This window comes from Scyliorhinus torazame, chromosome 6 (genome assembly GCF_047496885.1).
Source record: "Scyliorhinus torazame isolate Kashiwa2021f chromosome 6, sScyTor2.1, whole genome shotgun sequence".
Taxonomy (NCBI): domain Eukaryota; kingdom Metazoa; phylum Chordata; class Chondrichthyes; order Carcharhiniformes; family Scyliorhinidae; genus Scyliorhinus; species Scyliorhinus torazame.
Genome location: NC_092712.1, coordinates 51063266 through 51081599, shown reverse-complemented (window position 1 = coordinate 51081599; position 18334 = coordinate 51063266). Strand labels below are relative to the sequence as shown.

The window sequence follows — 18334 nt, the reverse complement described above, 5'->3', positions numbered from 1 at the left end:
CCCGAATTAGCCTGCTTCACCCTCCTGTTCCTATACAGATACTGCAAAAATCGCAGGGGTAATTGACTTCCTAAAAAATGCTTTCGTTCTGGGGGAAGAGATAGCAGCTACTTTTCTTGACCAGGTGACAACTTGTTGGTGAAATTGGACTGTATAATTGACTGGATCACTGGCAGGAAAATAAATCCTGGAATGTTGTAAGCCAGACACCAAAATCGTTCCAGTGAGCAGAGCCCCTCTTACAAATTCACCAATTACAGCATTAAAAGAAATATTGTGATTTGTGTTGTTACGACACAATGGGCTAAGATGTGGTAATTTCCAGCCCTTCTCCCTGAGCCAGAGTCTCAATACCACTGAATTAACCAACAATTCTTAGAAAATACCCCAAGTCTTTGGCCCTTGACTGCCCAATAATCACAGTCACCAGGCTCGTAAACACAATTGCTTTACGTTTATAACAAGAACCATAATGAAATATGCAGCAAGTACAACTGGTTAACTATTATCTAATTCCTAATCCCCCGCGTTATTTGCCATATATACATATTTATACACACACACGACAAACAGACACTGGGAGAGAGAGGTGAAAATAATAAGTAAAAGGATAAAGAGTCTTTATTTTAGATGATTATCTTTAAGCACACATTCCTAAAACTTTGCTGTCAGGTCTCGGTCTTCAGCCTGTAATGGTTTTCAATGTAGATTCATTCATTCAGGTTGTAGGCTCAGAAATACAGCAGCTCACAGCCTTTCTGGAGAGAGAGAAGAGAAGGAGAGCAGTTACTCACAGCTCCTTTATTGAGCATCCCGGACCCAACTCTGCTTTCCTTGGGTCTCTGGCAGGATCCAATCACCACCTGTTACCGGACAGATTACAGCCTTTTAGCCAATTCATTGGGCACCAGCCAACCAATCAAACCGAATACCACCCCTTCTCTAGGGTGCCACAAAGTCGAGTTCTGTTGCTCGAAAACTAGCACCATACACTGTGCTGCAACTTTTTGATTTCCTCACTCTTCTGCTTGGCTAAAAGATGCATGTCCATTAAGCATCCATGAATCAGAATGATAACATTAAAAAAAAAAGGGGAAATATGGGAATCCGCAGGAAGGACATTTAGTGCAGACATTTGCCATTTGATCAGAGAACCAGAAGGAGGCCACTCAACCCATTGTGCCTGCTTTATTTCTTTGCAAGGGCGGTTCAGTTAGTCTCACTTCGCCGCCCCATTTCCGTAGCCCTGCAAATGATTTTCCTTTTCTAGCATATATTCAATTCCCATTTACCAGTTGTGATTGGATCTACTTCGACCGCACTTTCATTCCAGATCGATGACCTTAATGAGAGCTTTAGATTTGGGCTTCGGGCGGTTTAAAGCTTGGCTTGAGTAAGATTTTGGTAGCATGGGACTCATTAGAGTTTTGCTGCTGGCGCAGTATTGTATTTATCGTAACTCCCTTCAGCTAATGGAAAGTGAAAGGTGCATCTGATGCTATGTATTGGAACTGGAAGATGTGTTGCATCAGTGTGCATGGGGGTGGTGCAAAGCTCTCCCAAGCTTTAGTCCATCGAAATGGATAGAAAGAAAAGTAAGCGGGCTTTGTTTGGATTGGGTGTTCCTCTGAAAATTTGCTCAGTTTTCCGTTCCTGTAGTCGGTGTGCCCAGGCAATCCAATATCTGCAAATCTGAAGTCTATTTTTTTTTTTTAAAATGTGCCCTATGTTTTACATTATATTCGACATTTTTCTTAGACATTTCACCCAGTTGTATTGTTTTGACTCTCTGACTCTCCTCTTCCAGATATTGCAGTCCCTTTCAGCTCCGACCAAAAATCTGGAAGCCGCCAATCAGAACCAGCAGGGACCAGAACTCCGACATCCCAGCGCCGTTCTTTTCACGCAGGTTAAGCAGTTAAGCCCCGAAGCGCAACAGCTACTGCAACAGCAGTCGCAGCAACAGCAGCAGCACCAGCTGCTGCAGCTCCAGCAGCAGCATCTAATGCAACTGCAGCTACAGCAGCAACAGCAGCAGCAGCAGCAGCAGCAACAACACCATCCTCAACTTCACCAGCATCCATTCCAGCAGCAGCAACATACGTTCTCCCAGCAGCAACAGCACCATCACTTGCAGCAGCAGTTGCAGCAGCAGCACCTTCAGAGGCTGCAGCATCTCCAGCAGCAGCAGCACCTACAGCAGCTGCAGCAGCAACATCATCAGCACCAGCAACATCATCATCAACAACAGCAGCAACATCAGCAGCAGCAGCAACATCCTGTTCCACCACAGCAACTGCAAATCTTTGGACATGACCCAGGGCTAGAAAGTAAGTGATTGAAGAGGAAACACTTCATTGGAACGTATTATGTGATGAATGTTGTATCCTCCCTATATATTTCGAAATACAGCAACATACATCATTAAATTCACATCAATTACACACAACTTGTCCGTAAATGTTAGATCCGGTTGCTGCAATGCTTGGCAACACTGTCCTCGCAACCTGCACCATTGTAATTTGTTATGTCAATGCTCCCCATTCCGTCTTGCGATTTCATTTGTCACAGTCAAGTTGCAGGCTCCAACCACTAGGTAGCAGTTCGGGGCACTTTTTTGACGTCTCCAAGCTCTTAACCATCTTGCACATTTTCATTCATCGAACTACTTGTAAATCGATTTCTTTTTCTCTCCCTCTCAATGGGAAACCCCACCAAAGGCAAGTTGTACAATCTCTTGCATGTTAGGCTCCTTTTACACTGCCAACCCCAAGCCTTTGAAGCATATTGTTTTCTAAATCCCCCGTGGCTTTGCTCCGAATTGCCTTTCCCTCCTGGCATGAATTCCAGCTCTCTCATCTCTTTCCTGACCATGTGTGCTTCGTAGTCCTCGCATCCTCGCACGAAAGGCAGACAATCGGCTTCCTCAACCTCTCTCTGGAATTCTTTTCCTGAATCCTTTCAGTCTCGGGTACATCTCTCCTGACCCAAGAAAGCCTCCTCAGAGCTCAACTCTTAGAAACTCACCAACTTCAATGCTTCATTCACTTCTTCATTGGGTATTGTCCCTTTTATTCCAATTAAATTGTGAAGTGCTTTAAAACACCTGGCTGCATTAAAGGGATTATGCAAGTATATTTTATGTGCTCAGACCTTGTTGGTCACAACTTAAGATTTCCTATGTGAGTCACACAGTCGGCACCACAGAATTGTTTGATCGTATACAACTACACCTTACATAAATATCACAAAATGTTGCAAGAAGCTTCACAGGATGAGACTGAGTCACAGAAGGAGATATTGGGTTAGATGACCAAAGACTTGGCCAAAGGCATAGGTTTTGAGGAATTTACTCAAGGTGCAAAGCACCTTCCTTCCATCATGAGGTCAAAAATGGGGATATTCGCTGATGGCTGCGCTGTTCAGCACCATTTGTGGCTCTTCAATGCTGAAGCAGTCCATGTCCAAATGCAGCAAGACCTGGACAGTACCCGGGCTTGGGCTGACAAGTGGCAAGTAACATTCATGTCGCACAATTGGCAGGCAATGACCATCTCCAATCGGAGGTGGAAAGGTAAGTTGTGAGAGGGATAGAAACAGTTTGCAAAGAGATATTGATGGTTCAGCAAGTGGGCAAAAAGTTGGCAAATGGAGTATAATGTGGGAAAATGTAAAGTTGTTCATTTTGGAAAGGAGAACAAAAGAACAGAGTATTGTTTAAATGGCGAAAAACTGCAGAAAGCTGCAACACAAAGAGACTTGGCGGGACTTGTGCACGAAACACAGAAAGCTAGCACACAGGTGCAGGAAGGCTAACGGAATGTTGGTCCTTATTTCAAGGCGGGTGGAGTATAAGAGTCAGAAATTCTTGCTGCAATTGTATAAGGTACTGGTGACACCACATCTGGAGAACTGTGAGCGGTTTTGGTCCCCTTATTTAAGGAAAGATATTTTATTGGAGGCGGTTCGGAGAAGGTTCACTAAGATGATCCCCAATATGGGGGAACTGTCTTATGACCAAAGATTAAACCGGTTGGGACTCATTGGAATTTGAGAGGTGATCTGATTGAAACATAAAGGATCCTTAAGGGACTTGTCAGGGTAAATGCTGCGAGGATGTTTTTCCTCGTGGGAGAAGAGGACCAGAGGGCCTAGTCTCAGAATAAAGCGGTGACCATTTAAGGCTGAGAGGAGGAGGAATTATTTCTCTGAGGGTTGAGTGTATTTGGAGCTCTTGGTACAGAGAGCCGTGGGGTAGAGTCCTTGAGTATAATTAAGACTGAGATGGATAGATTCTTGATCAGTATGGGAATCCAGGGTTAAGGGTAAAGGGGAAGAAAATGGACATGAGGAATGTCGGATCAGCCATAATCCTATTGAATGGTAGAGCAGGCTTGAGGGGCTGATCGGCCGACTCCTGTTCTAATTCTTACGGTCTAAGAGAGGATCTAACCATCGCCCTTGGCATTCAATGGCATTACCATCGCTGAACACCCTTCTATCAAAATTCTGCGAATTACCACTGAGCAGAAACTGAATTGGACTGGCCATAAAAATATTGCGGTTACCCGAGTAGGCCAAAGATCAGAAATCCCAATTCCGGGGAACACCTGGAGTCGCTCACCATCCTGACTTGAAAAATATATCGCCGTTCCTTCCCTATCGAGGTGTCAAAATGCTGGAATTCCCTCCCTAACAGCACAGTCTGTGTATGTGCACCTCGAGGACTGCAGCGGTTCAAGAAGACAGCACACCACCACCTCAAGTGTAACGAGGGGTGGGCAAAAATGCTGTCCTAGCCAGCGATGCCCATATCCGGTAAATGAATGAGAAAAATCACGCCAGAATCCGAGGAACTCTGATGTTTCAAGAGTTATGGAAATGGAGGAGATCACAGAAATAGAGAGGTGAGATGCTGTGGAAGGATTTGAAAACAGAGTCGATTCCTAACCAACACGTTGATTGACTGGAAGCCAGTCTAGGTCTGAGAGCACAGGAGTGATGGGTAAAAAGACAGCAGAGTTTGGGATGATCTCAGGGTTACACAGGGTACAATGTGGGCAGACCAGCCAGGAGTGCCTTGGAATAGTCAAGTCTGGAGGTAGCAAAAGGCTAAATGAGATGGGCAGTACGTGGCCACAGTGGTTAGCACTGCTGCCCACTGCGCTGAGGACCCGGGTTCGAATCCTGGCCCTGGGTCACTGTCCGTGTGGAGTTTGCACATTCTCCTCGTGTCTGCGTGGGTTTCACCCCCACAACCACGCTAAACTGCCCCTTAATTGGAAAAAAAATAATTGGGTACTCTAAATTTATTTTTAAAAAGGCTAAATGAGGATTTTGGAAGGAGAAGGGTTGAGACGGGGTGAAGTCTTGGTGATGTTGCGGTGGTGGACAGTCGTGGTGGTGCGGCTATTAGGTCAAAAGTTAATTTCAAGGTCAGATAATGACACAAAAGTTGAGACCGACTTATTTTCAGACAGTTGTTAGGCCAAAGTGTGGGGTTCGGAAGACAGGGAATAGAGTTTGGAAGGAGTCTAATATCCTGATATTAGCAGTTCTTTTTTTAAAAGAAATTTAGAGCGCTCAATTATTTTTTTCCAATTCGGGGGCAATTTAGTGTGGCCAATCTACCTACCCTGCACGTCTTTTTTGGGTTGTGGGGGACAAACCCACGCAAACCAGGGGAGAATGTGCAAACTCCACACGGGCAGTGACCCAGAGCCGGGATCGAGTCTGGGACCTCGGCGCCGTGAGGCAGCAGTGCTAACCGCTGTGCCACCGTGCTGCCTGAAAATATTAGCAGTTCTGCAAACGTACTCAATCATCACTTAAGTGGTGATTAGCTTGTTTATTTTACATGAATTTTTCCCTGCAGGCAATTTAAGTTTTAAGTCCCTTGAGTTCAACTTTTGGACGCAGGACGCTCTCGAATAAAATGACGTAAAGTTGCTATTCTACTACAGTAGCTCTCATCACTGCATGTCTAAATGTAGTGACCATCGCTTATGGCTCCCAACTTAATTGAGCAATTTTATTCAGTTAGCACTTACCGCAGTGCACCTCGTGCAACTCCTGAGTTAATTTTAAAGGACTGAGGATGGAAGAGAGAGAGAGAGAAAGGTGATGCTTGCTGAATGCCTTCAAGGAGCAGGTCAAGTGGAAACACTCTTGACAAGGGGGCAAATACAGATGCCAATTAAACAGTACCACTTAAGTGCACCAATTCTTTCCCTGCTGAACTCTGCCCCTCCAACCCCCCACCACCCCTAGTATTCATCCTTCTTAAAAACAAAATTGACCTTTGTTCATTATGACTCAAGAGAAATGTTCAGGGCTGAAAGTTTTCTATTAGCTGAGACTGCTGACAGGTATGATGTTGGAAATGACAGTAAAAGGTGGTGCAGAGGGCTTGTGCGTAACATAAAAATGGGGCACTTAAGCTGAATGGTTTGTTTTTGTGCAATACATTGTGTGATTGAATTAGCAACTTTGTAAAAATTGCGAAGGACACAATAGCAGCTACGTTTTTTTCCCCCCGAGCTTATTCTGTAATTTGGAAATCTGTTGCGTTTTTCAGAAACAATATAATGTTGGGGCCTGGCCTGCATTTAAAGCCATAGGGAAGTTACGGTGCAGAAAGAGGCCATTCGGCCCATTGTGTCTGCGCCAACCAAAAAAGAAAGTAGTCACTCATTTTAATTCCACTTTCCAGCACCTGGTCCCGTAGCTGTCCAAGGTACAGTATTTCAGATGAAAGTACCTTTCAAATGGGTTGAGCATTTTGGTCTCAACCACCAGCTTTGTCAGTGAATTCCAGACGCCCACCACCCTCTGGATGAAAAGGGTTATTTCCTCATGGCCCCTCTAATCCTTCTACCAATCGCCTTCAACCTATGCCCCCTGATAATTGACGGGAAACCAGTCTAGGCCCCTCATAACTTTGTACACCTCAATTAGACCAATTAAGCCTCTGCTTTAAGGAAAACAACCCTAGCCTGTCCAATCTGTCCTCAGAGCTGCAACATTCTAGCCCTGGCAACATTCTTCTCAATCTCCCCTGCACTCTATCCAGAGTAATTATTTCCTCCTTCTAATGTGACCAGGTGTTCTGGGGACCCGGGTTTGAATCCCGTCACTGCAAACGGTGAAATTTGAATTCAAGAAAAAAATCTGGAATTAAAAGTCTAATTAATGATGACCATGAAACCATTGTCGATTGTCGTAAAAATCCATCTGGTTCACTAATATCCTTTAAGGAAGGAAATCTGCCATCCTTACCTGGTCTGGCCTACATGTGATTCCAGACCCGCAGCAATGTGGTTGATGCTTAACTGCCCCTCCAAGGGCGATTAAGGGTGGGCAATCAATGCTGGCCCAGCCAGCGACTCCCACGTCCCATGAACGAATTAAAAGAAAAAAGTGTACATATTTCCAGCTGTGACCGAACCAACATTTTATAGTTTTATTATTACATTCCTGCTTTTACATTCCATTGGCTTCCTTGACCACCTTGTCCACCTGTCCTGCCACCTTCAAGGACATGTGGACATGCACTCCAATGTCTCTCACTTCCTCAACCCCTCGCCGTATCTTTCCATTTATTGAGTATTCCCTTCCTCTGTTTGCCTTCTCCAAATGCATTATTTCACACTTTTCTGGATTGAATTCCATTTGCTACTTCCCTGCCCACTTGACCAAACCGTTGATGTTATTCTGGAGTAGACAGCTATTCCCTTCACTATCAACTAAAAAGGCTAATTTTTGTGTCATCTGCAAATTTCCCAATCATGCCACCCACATTTAAGCCTAAATCATTAATATATACAACAAAGAACAGCACCGAACTCTGTGGAGCACCTCTAGAAAGTGTTTTCAATTTGCAAAAACGTCCATCGACTATGACCCTTTGTTCCTGTCATTGAGCCAATTTTGGATCTAACCTGCCACCTTCCCCTTGAGATCTCACTTTTCTGACCAGTCTGCCATGTGGGACCTTGTCAAACACCTTGCTGAAATCCGTGTGGACAACATCCACTGCACTATCCTCATCAATCCTCCTTACTACTTAAATAATTCTATTGTATTAGTAAGACACCGTCTTCCCTGAATAAAACCATGTTGACTATCCCTGATCAATCTGTACCTCTCTGGTGACAGTTTATCCTCTCTCTCTCTCAAATTGTTTCCACTAATTTGCCCACCATGGATGTCAGATTGACTTGCCGCTGGTTTTCTAGCCTGTCCCTCGCGCCCATTTTAAAGAACGGTGAATGCCTGCAGACCTCCAATCCTCTGGTACCGCACCTGTATCTAGTGAAGATTGGAAAAATGGTCTTCAGAGCATCTGCTATTTTCTCCCTGGTTCCTTCAGCCTGGGATACAATCCATCTGACCCTGGTGATTTATTCAGCTTCAAGGAAACCAGACCCTCCAGTACTTCACCTGTCTCACTGCATTTATTATATTTAATATTTCACACCTCTCCTCTTCAACTAGAGTGCCGGAATCATTCTTATTGAAGACAGCGAAAAATGCTCATTGAGAACACTACCCACATCTTCTGGATCAACCTACAAGTTACTGTGTACATCTCTTGATAAGGCCCTACCTTTTTCTTAGTTATTCTCTTCCTCTAAATCTATTGGTAAAACAACTTAGGATTTCCTTTGATTTTACCTGTCTATATTTGTTCATATCCTCACTTTGTTTTCCTAATTTTTATTTCTCCCTGTACCTTCTATACTCTGATAGGCTTTCTACTGTATGAAGTCTTTTGTGACTGTCATAAACTTTCTTTTTCTGTTTTACCTTGGCTTGTATACTGTGTAACCAAGGGCAGCACTGCCCGGCATGGTAGCACAGTGGTTAGCACTGTTGCGTCACAGCAAACCTGTGTTCGATTCCCGGCTTGGGTCGCTGTCTGTGCAGAATCTGCATGTACTCCCCGTGTCTGCGCGGGTTTCCTCCGACACGTACCGAAAGATGTGCTGTTAGGTGAATTGGACATTCTGAATTCTCCCTCCGTGTACCTGAACAGGCGCCGGAATGTGGCAACTAGAAGATTTTCACAGTAACTTCATTGCAGTGTTAATGTAAGCCTACTTGTGACAATAAAGATTATTATATCTTATAAATTCCCTAGTCGCCACACTCCGGTGCCTGCTCGGGTATACTGAGGGAGAATTCAGAATGTCCAATTCTCCTAACAGCACATCTTTCAGGACTTGTAGGAGGAAACCGGAGCACCCGCAGGAAACCCACGCAGGCACTGGGAGAACGTGCAGACTCTGCACAGATAGCGACCCAAGCCGGGAATCGAACCCGGGACCCTGGAGCTGTGAAGCAGCAATGCTAACCACTGTGCTACCATGCCGACCTTACATGTAAGCCTACTTGTGACACTAATAAAGATTATCATTTTACCCTTTTCTTTGTGGGGACATGTCTACACTGTGCCTGTATAATTTCACCTTTGAATACCTCCCACTGCTTTGGTTCCAAGAGCTGTATCTCTCGCCAAGCTCACCTCACAGTTTTGTAAAATCTGTAACTTTTACTCCTATTCCATCCTTGTCCTTGTCCATAATGATTCTAAATCTAACTTTTTCTCATTCATTGGATGTAGTCAACGCTGGCTGGGACAACATTTGCTGCCGATCCCAGATTGCCCTTGAACTGAGTGACTTGTTTGGCCATTTAACAGTCAATCACATTGCTGTGGATCATGTAGGCTAAGGGTGGCAGATTTCCTTCCCTGGAGGAGATTAATGGACCAGATGGGGTTTTATGCCAATTTACAATGGATTCATTATCATCAGATTTTTATAGAATTCAAATTTCACAATCTGCATGGGTGGGATTTGAACCCCAGGTGTCCTCCAGAGCATTCCCCTGAGTTGCTGAATTACTAGTCGAGTGTCATTACCACTATGCCACCGCCTCCTCTTGGTCACTGTTGCCAAAATGGTCTCCCCCCAGTGCTACTTCATCCACTTGCCTAGCTTCACTTCCGAAGACTAAATGTAGAATTTGAACCCCCCCCCCTTGTTGCCTGCCGGCCAAAGAAGATCTTGTGCCCTTCACACTGCTCGTATGCCGATTAGTATTAGGGTAGTTGAAGTCTCCAACTATTATTGCCTTATTGTTTTTGCACTCCGAAATCTGTCTATGTATTTACTATTCTGGCTCCCTTCCACTATTTTCGTGTCTCTAGTACAACAATCCTAGCAGTGTGACTGCCCCTTTCTGTTTTTTCTGAGCTCCACACACATGGCCTCATTTGATGCTTCATTCAGTTCTGATTCTTTAATTGTAAGGAAATGAGTGTTGTTGTGTGAGCAAGCACCATGATCCATTACAGCAACCAGTACAAACATTTGCTTTCAATGTGACATTGCAGGTAGCTACGACGTGTTAAAAGGCAGGAATTTGAAAGCAAGAAACCACTATAAGATGATATCAGTGGTGTCAATCACAGATTGAGGCAATTGCAATTTAAATATTTGTTCACAGGGGATAATGGTTTATTCATGCAGCACTCTGGGCTTTAGCACAGTTGAGGATTATAATTGGCGAACACTGCCAAATGTGTGAAAATCCAGTGAAGAGAAAATAAAATCTCTACAGTGCAGGAGGAGGCCATTCGGCCCATTGGGTCCGCACCGACCCTTGGAAAGAGCACCCTACCATGGGTCACTCCGTGATCCTGTCCCCGTAACCCTGCGCATCTTTGGACTGGAAGGAAACCGGAGTACCCGGAGGAAACCCACGCAGGCACGGGGAGAATGTGCAAATTCCACACAGTCACCCAGGGCTGGAATTGAACCCGGGTCACTGGAGCTGTGAGATAGCAGTGCTAACCGCTGTGCCACTGTGCTGCCAATAATGCCGCTCCCTATCCCAGAAATCTCCCTCAGCCCCTCGACACTGAAATATCTGTTCATTTAATTCTGGTCTTCAGTGCCCACGGTTTTAATTGCTCCACCATCGAAGGCTGTGCCAAGACGTGCCTCTTTTATTCCTCCCCTTTAAACCTACCTCTTTGACCAAACGTTTGGTTGTGTTCCCGAATATCTCAATGTGTCCTGTGTCAGGTTTTGCTTTGTGATGTTCCTGTGAAGCCCCTTGGAATGTTTTATTACATTAAAGGCACTATATAAATATATGTTTGTGCAAATAGAAAAAGTTTATAACACCAGAAGGAAGTTTGATTACTTTCTGACTCCGATCAATATAAAGATCAGATTAAATATTTTTAGTCCTTCCATTCAATCATACGTCTGAGCGTTTCAAAGCACATCTGTGTAGCGGGGAATTATTGTATAATTTCAGTTTTCAATTGCTCAATTTTCCTCATGTTTTCTTTGCAGTCCCAGAAGAATCATTTTTATTGGGCTGTGTTTTTGCAATCGCAGACTACCCTGAGCAAATGTCGGACAAACAACTGCTAGCAACTTGGAAAAAGGTAATAACGAGTACATTGCCGGGCTCCAGAATTTACTGATGAGCTGCTCTGCTGCGGATAACCAGAACTGCGAAATGGGTTTTATTGGACGTGGAGAAGTTGTACTGGACGTTAGCACAACATGATTACTAATAAATCTTAACGGGGCAGTCAGGAGAAACTAAGAGGGTGGTTAGAATTTGCCGATTGTATGGAATATTTCAAGTGAATAGTACATCCTATCCAAGAGAAGCTAGCTAAGTACATTGTTTGGGGGGGGGGGAAACGGGGTTTTGAAAAATATGCCTCTGTTTTTCTTGATCTAAACCAATGACCTAGATTTGGGGGTACAGGGTGCAATTTAAAAATTTGCAGGTGACATAGAACATACAGTGCAGAAGGAGGCCATTCGGCCCAACGGGTCTGCACCGACCAACTTAAGCCCTCACTTCCATCCTATCCCAATAACCTCTCCTAACATTTTGGACACTATGGGGCAATTTAGCATGGCCAATCCACCTAACCTGCACGTTTGTGGACTGTGGGAGGAAACCGGAGCACCCGGAGGAAAGCCACGCAGACACGGGGAGGACGTGCAGACTCCGCACAGACAGCGACCCAGCAGGGAATCGACCCTGGCGCTAGAAGCCACGGTGCTAACCAAAATGCTACTGTGCTGACCCTGAATCTTTTTATTGTGGGTGATAAGTTGAGGGTTAAATTTTGGTCAGGACTCAGATAGTGGCGTGTTGAGGATGGAGGGGAAGAAGGCAGCGAGGCCCCTCCCGCTCTTCAAAGTAGTATCATGGGGATTTGTTTTTGTATGTACTCGAGAGGGCAGGTGAGGCCTTGGTGTAACGCTTTGTTTGGAAGGTGACACCTCCAGCAGTACTCCTTCGGAACTGCACTGGGTTTATCACCCTCGATCTGTACACAGGTCCTTGGAGTGGGGCGTGAACCCACACCCTTTTTAAAAAAAATATATATTTTATTGAAATTTTTCGATCACAGTTTTTTTCCCCCTTACACATCAAACATTAAAAAAAATTTTTTACAGTACATGTAACATGATAACCACAGTCTAATAAAAAGTAACTAACCAACATGGTAAACTAATCAATTAACATAAAATGAAACTTTCCCCTCCCCCCTGGGTTGCTGCTGCTGATAACCCACACCCTTCTGGCCCAAGCGACAGCTCTAGCAGCTGAGTCGCGGTTGACGCACGGAATGTTGTTCGAGGTAGGATCATGAAGGCAAAAACCTCGGGAGTCATTTGTGGGGATGCGAGGTGGAAGATGAGTTTTTTTTAAAATTCTGAACGGATGTGCAGAGATTGGTCAGGTGGCCTCCCTTATCTCCAGCCTTCACGGTGGAGGGTTGAACTAAATGGAACCCAAAGCAAATGTGGTTCAATTCCTGATTTGAACTGAACGAGCTGATTTTAACCAGTTCTACAACTGATCCTGAGCTGCGGTGTGTTTAGATATATCGTAAAATTAAACTGATGAATTTCTTTAAAAGAGAAAATGTTTGGGAGGTGATGCAAGCTTGACAAAGACTTGCAAAAGTTCTAACTGCTGCAAAGCCTTGTGTTTAGAAATGCAGTCAAAATTCAGATGGTGTGAATTGGTTTTTTTATACACCATTGTATGTCATTATCCAGATCATCCAAGCCCATGGTGGAATTGTAGATCCCACCCTGACTAATAGATGCACCCACCTTCTGTGTGAAAGTCAGGTCAGCAACATGTATGCCCAGGTAAGCGTGCACATCTAGTTGCCTTTTTCCTTCTCCAATTTGCAAGTTTTCAAGTGCCGATAATAGTTTTATCAATCAATTGTGTACCTTGTTCTGCCTCCAAGCTGAATTTGAGGATTGCATTAATAGAAATGTTGTATCAGATTTCAGTGCAATGCTCTTCGTAGGCAAATTACTCACCCCCATTTAATTTTGAGAAGTGCTGCATTAGCTACAATCTGCAATCCCTTGGGATGTCATTTGAGACGCAGTGAAACACTCTTTGTTGCATTACAGCAATCATTCTTAATATTTTGTCAATAGGAATTTCCGTGGAGATGGTTTGGGTTGAAAGTGAAGTAGTAAGAACCCAGCATCCATTGTAATGAGATATTGTCTTGCTGGCCCCTATTTGTACATTTGGTCCCTCTCCTCTTTATTCTTCTAGTAACTGTCTGTGGAGTTTGCACTTTCTCCCCATGTCTACGTGGGTTGCTCCGGGTGCTCCGTTTTCCTCCCACCGTCCAAAGATGTGTAGGTTAGATGGATTAGCCATGTTAAATTGTCCCTTCGTGTCAACAAGGTTGGTGGGGTCATGGGGATCGGACAGCGGCCTAGGTGGGGTGCTCTTGCGGAGGAGGGTCAGTGCAGACCCGATGGGCCGAATGGCCTCCTGCACTGCAGGGATTCTATGATCGTGGTTGATGTATAATAATCCTCAACTCCACTTTCCTGCCTTATCACCATAACTCTTGATTCCCTGACTGATTAAAAATCTATCACAGCCTTGAACATATTGACCCAGCCTTTCCTGCTCCTGGTGGAAGAGAATTTTAAAATCCTAATAAACCTCTGAGAGAAAACCAATTCCTCCTGGTCTCTAGCTTAAATGATTGATCTGTAAGCGAGGAACGACGCAATGTTTATGACATTTCGGGTTTTCAACGCTCTTGTCAATCTAATGGCAGGCGCACATCAGAAATGTCATGGCCTTTTTCTTCTCAGGCTGACTGACCCTGTTGCATATTTCCAACATTTTGTTTCCCTGTGGTTTCTGCATCAGTTTGAGGAGGAAAACCACTGGACGCCCGAAGAACGGTCACCCATCCAAGCCATTCAGCCAGCCTTGTGAAACGGTGCCAGCAGCTTTATCGTTTACTCGCAGGCAATGCATAGTCAGTACTGCATTCGAGGACGGAAAGGCAATGAACAACTATCCGCGTTCGTTTTCGCTGAGCTCTTGTGAATTTATAGTCAGCGTCTTAAACAAGAATTCGCAGCCTTAAGACAGTGAGTTTGGCGATAAAACCCGGTGGAACCTGTAATCCCGTACCAGCCTCTCCGAGCAGGCGCCGGAATGTGGCGACAAGGGGCTTTGCACAGTAACTTCATTTGAAGCCTACTTGTGACAATGAGTGACTTTCATTTCATTGCAATCCAGTTGAAAGGAAAGCTTGAAAGGACTGAGAGCTGTGACTGAATCCGGACCCATTTAATGGGATCATAGGCTCCGCCTTGGCTGCAAGGGCTGCATGTGACAATTGTTTGAGCAATCTCAATCAGCTCCACACACGGTCAGTTGCACAACATAATGGGCAGCATGATTCAGCACTGAACCAATCAGTCTTGCTGAGAAATGAGAGGTTCGGGCTTACTCCAACTTCTCCATTAAAGAAAATAATCATGCAAAATCTTTAAGCGGTTCAATACCTGGTAATACAAATAACCGTATAGGCCAGCCTCTGCAGAACAAAGCTTTTACTTCATTGTGTCAGCGAGCACACAGGTTTCTAACTGTGGTCAATGGTGGCTCAGCAGCAGATTCAATCGCACTCTTGCTGCTTTCCCCCATCGGACAATGTGGTTGAGGGGTTTTGAAGCAGCTTGTAAAAACTGCCTTGGAACTGTTGAGCCTCGACATCCCTTGGCATCGCTGTCGGTGACTCTTTTATGGGCTTCTTGGCGGGGTTCACACAAGATACCCGCACGTTGACTGAAAAATAAGGTAAAATGGAAGCGGGAGGATGAGCAAGTAAATTCTTCATCTTGCAGACTTCATCTTCAGAGTTGACAGAAACTCTGCTGTGGTCGGCAATTCGGTAGCAGCAGTGGAGTACTGCTGAAACTGGCAATGGACGTAGTGTGTTCCAGTTTGGAATAGCTTGTTGAGGATCCCTTTGAACTATATTTTTTAATATAAATTTAGAGTGCCCAATTCATTTTTTCCAGTTAAGGGGCAATTTTGCGTGGCCAATCCGTCTAGCCTGCATATCTTTGGGTTGTGGGAGCGAAACCCACGCAAACAAGGGGAGAATGTGCAAACTCCACACGGACAGTGACCCAGAGCCGGGATCAAACCTGGGACCTTGGTGCCGTGAGACAGCAGTGCTAACCACTGCGCCACCGTGCTGCCCACCCCCTTTGCACTATTTTCAGTGAAGAAACCTAGGAACAATTCACAGTGATCAGGATCTCAAAGAGGAGAGGAATATTCATAACCTACATAATTCAAAAAAACGTAGATGCAAGGACAGTTTGAGTTTAGCAAAAGAGGCCTATTATTTCAAAGCAATGTGCTTTTCCATTCTCCCAGTCTACATTAAAAGCTACAGTGCTTTATTAGCTTTCTATCCTAAATTGGGAGAGTGGTGTAGTGGAAAGGTTACAGACTGGTGTTCTGGGGGCACAGGTTCGAATCCCGCCATAGTTGCTAGTAGAATTTAAATTTAATCAGTAAACGATGGAATGAACGCTAGTCTCCGTAACATTGACCGCAAAACTATCATTGATTGTTGTAAAAGCAAATCTGGGCCACTGCATGTATTTTGGGGAAATGAATCACCGCTCCCGGCTGGTGGGCAGCCTGCCTTGTCGCAGCAATGGATTTGTATGGAAAAAGGTCCTTGCGGATGGGGCTACACGCTAGTTGCTAGGCGACACAGCGGGAAATGTAATCCTGGCCGCATATTGGTGGGACTGTGGACCAATCGACCTGAAATATGCGTTTTTGCGGGGAGAGAAAGTTCTGAGAAGTACTTGAGAAAGTAACTAAAGAGACAAACAATGCAGAAAGAAAATTGTGGAAACTAAGCAAATGTGTTTGTGGTCTGAATGGTGCTTCGAGTGTACGGTAGTTTTGGATGCCTTGTTCAACTCCACAATGTAACACCTTTTTCCCTGTCATTTCATCATCCGCTTTGTAGTGCGGGGGAGGCGGTCGCCGGCCGCAGGACTTTGCTATCGGGCCACTTGCTCAAAATGGCGGCCTGAGAGTGGGACTCCCTCGGGAATCCCTTGTCTTCCTTGCCATGCGTAAATTTGCATGGGAAGTGATGCGGAATTGCTTCCCGATTTGCGCTCCTCAGGGGGAAAGTAAATCGGTTGCACTTCCCCTTCGACAGGAGAACATAGCCTCCCAAACGGCGAATCTAGCCCCCAAGTCACCACTAATGAATCCACCAAGGAATTTGGGAGAAATGTCTTTACTCAAGAGCGACGCGATTATGGAATGCTCCAACCCATCAAGTAGTTCAGGTGGATAGCATTTAAGATAAATGCACGAGGGGGAAAGGAATAGATGATGTATTAATGAGGTGCAATGAAGTAAGGGAGGAGGAGGCTCTTGTGGAGTCTGAACACTCGTGGACCATTTGTGTCAAGTGATCTGGTACTTTGTTGTAAACTTCTGTGGCATATTGAGGTTATATGATTTTGTGAAGGAAGCTGTAAATGCTGAGTATTAATTTAGGAATGCAATCATGGTAAATATGAATGCTAAACACAGAACATTGTTGATAATAAACGGTGCTATCTGATCTCATTATTTTGGGATGCCGGTAACCTTTTGGGGATATAATTAACCTTTCTTGGGTTGCTCCCTGGTGGGTCACAATCAGTACTGTAACGGAAGCATCTGACAAAAGAACAAACCTGATGGCTGGCTGCAACTCATTAGTCCTGTGCTGTTCAGGGAATTGATCACAGCAGCTGTGACGGCATGAGATATCTCTTCAGAATTTGAAACGGCTGATCCCAGTCCCGCACTCTGGAGGATATTTCTTTTCCCCCGTAATTCTTTTCGGCGCAGCACCTCAGATTCTAGCCCTGTCTTCAGATCACCGCTGTCACTATCCTCCCCACCCACGATCACCGCCATTCGTCCTTCAGGCTGTCACTATTTTCTATGCGGGATGAAGCGCGCAGCCTTGCGTGTACACAGCTGTGGACCCAGGGGCAGCACGGTGGCCTAGTGGTTAGCACAGCTGCCTCACGGCGCTGAGGTCCCAGGTTCGATCGCGGCTCTGTCACTGTCCGTGTGGAGTTTGCACATTCTCCCCGTGTTTGCGTGGGTTTCGCCCCCACATCTCAAAGATGTGCAGGGTAGGTGAATTGGCCACGCTAAATTGCCCCTTAATTGGAAAAAATAAATTGGATACTCTAAATTTAAAAAAAAAAAGCTTTGGACCCAGTGGGAGTTTGGGTAAAGTATGGTAATGGGCGGCACGGTAGCACAGTGGTAAGCACTGTTGCTTCACAGCGCCAGGGACCCCGGTTTGATTCCCGGCTGGGTAACTGTCTGTGCGGAGTCTGCACATTCTCCCCGTGTCTGCGTGGGTTTCCTCCGGGTGCACCAGTTTCCTCCCACAAGTCCCGAAAGACGTGATTGTTAGGTAATTTGGACATTCTGAATTCTCCCTCCGTGTACCCGAACAGGCGCCGGAGTGTGGCGACTAGGGGATTTTCACAGTAACTTTATTGCCGTGTCAGCCTACTTGTGACAATACAGTTCATTAAGAATCTTTTTTGCAAGGAGATGGTGACCCAGTGGTGTTGTCCCTGGATTGTTAATCCAGAGGCCCGGGCTAATGTTCTGGGGACATGGGTTCAAAACCTACCATGGTAACTGGTGCCATTTAAATTTATTTCATTCAGAATTATCATAGAATTTGCAATGCAGAAGAAGGCCATTTGGCCCATCGAGTCTGCACTGGCCCTTGGGAAGAGCACCCTACCTAAGCTCGCACCTCCACCCTATCCCTGTAACCAGTAACCCCACCCATCCTTTTGGACACTTAAGGGGCAATTTAACTTGGACAATCCACCTAACCTGCACATCTTTGGACTGTGGGAGGAAACCAGAGCACCCGGAG

The 18334-nt window shown here is 45.1% G+C and overlaps 1 protein-coding gene across 1 annotated transcript in view; it reads left to right on the top strand.

Moving 5' to 3' along the window:
* The window catches only part of paxip1 (PAX interacting (with transcription-activation domain) protein 1), a 124227-nt gene that overhangs the window by 61322 nt on the left and 44571 nt on the right, over positions 1–18334 (top strand). The window contains exons 7-9 of the mRNA XM_072508194.1: positions 1808–2330; positions 11370–11464; positions 13110–13205. Coding sequence (XP_072364295.1) covers positions 1808–2330; positions 11370–11464; positions 13110–13205 — 714 coding nt within the window. The remainder of the gene's footprint in view (positions 1–1807; positions 2331–11369; positions 11465–13109; positions 13206–18334) is intronic.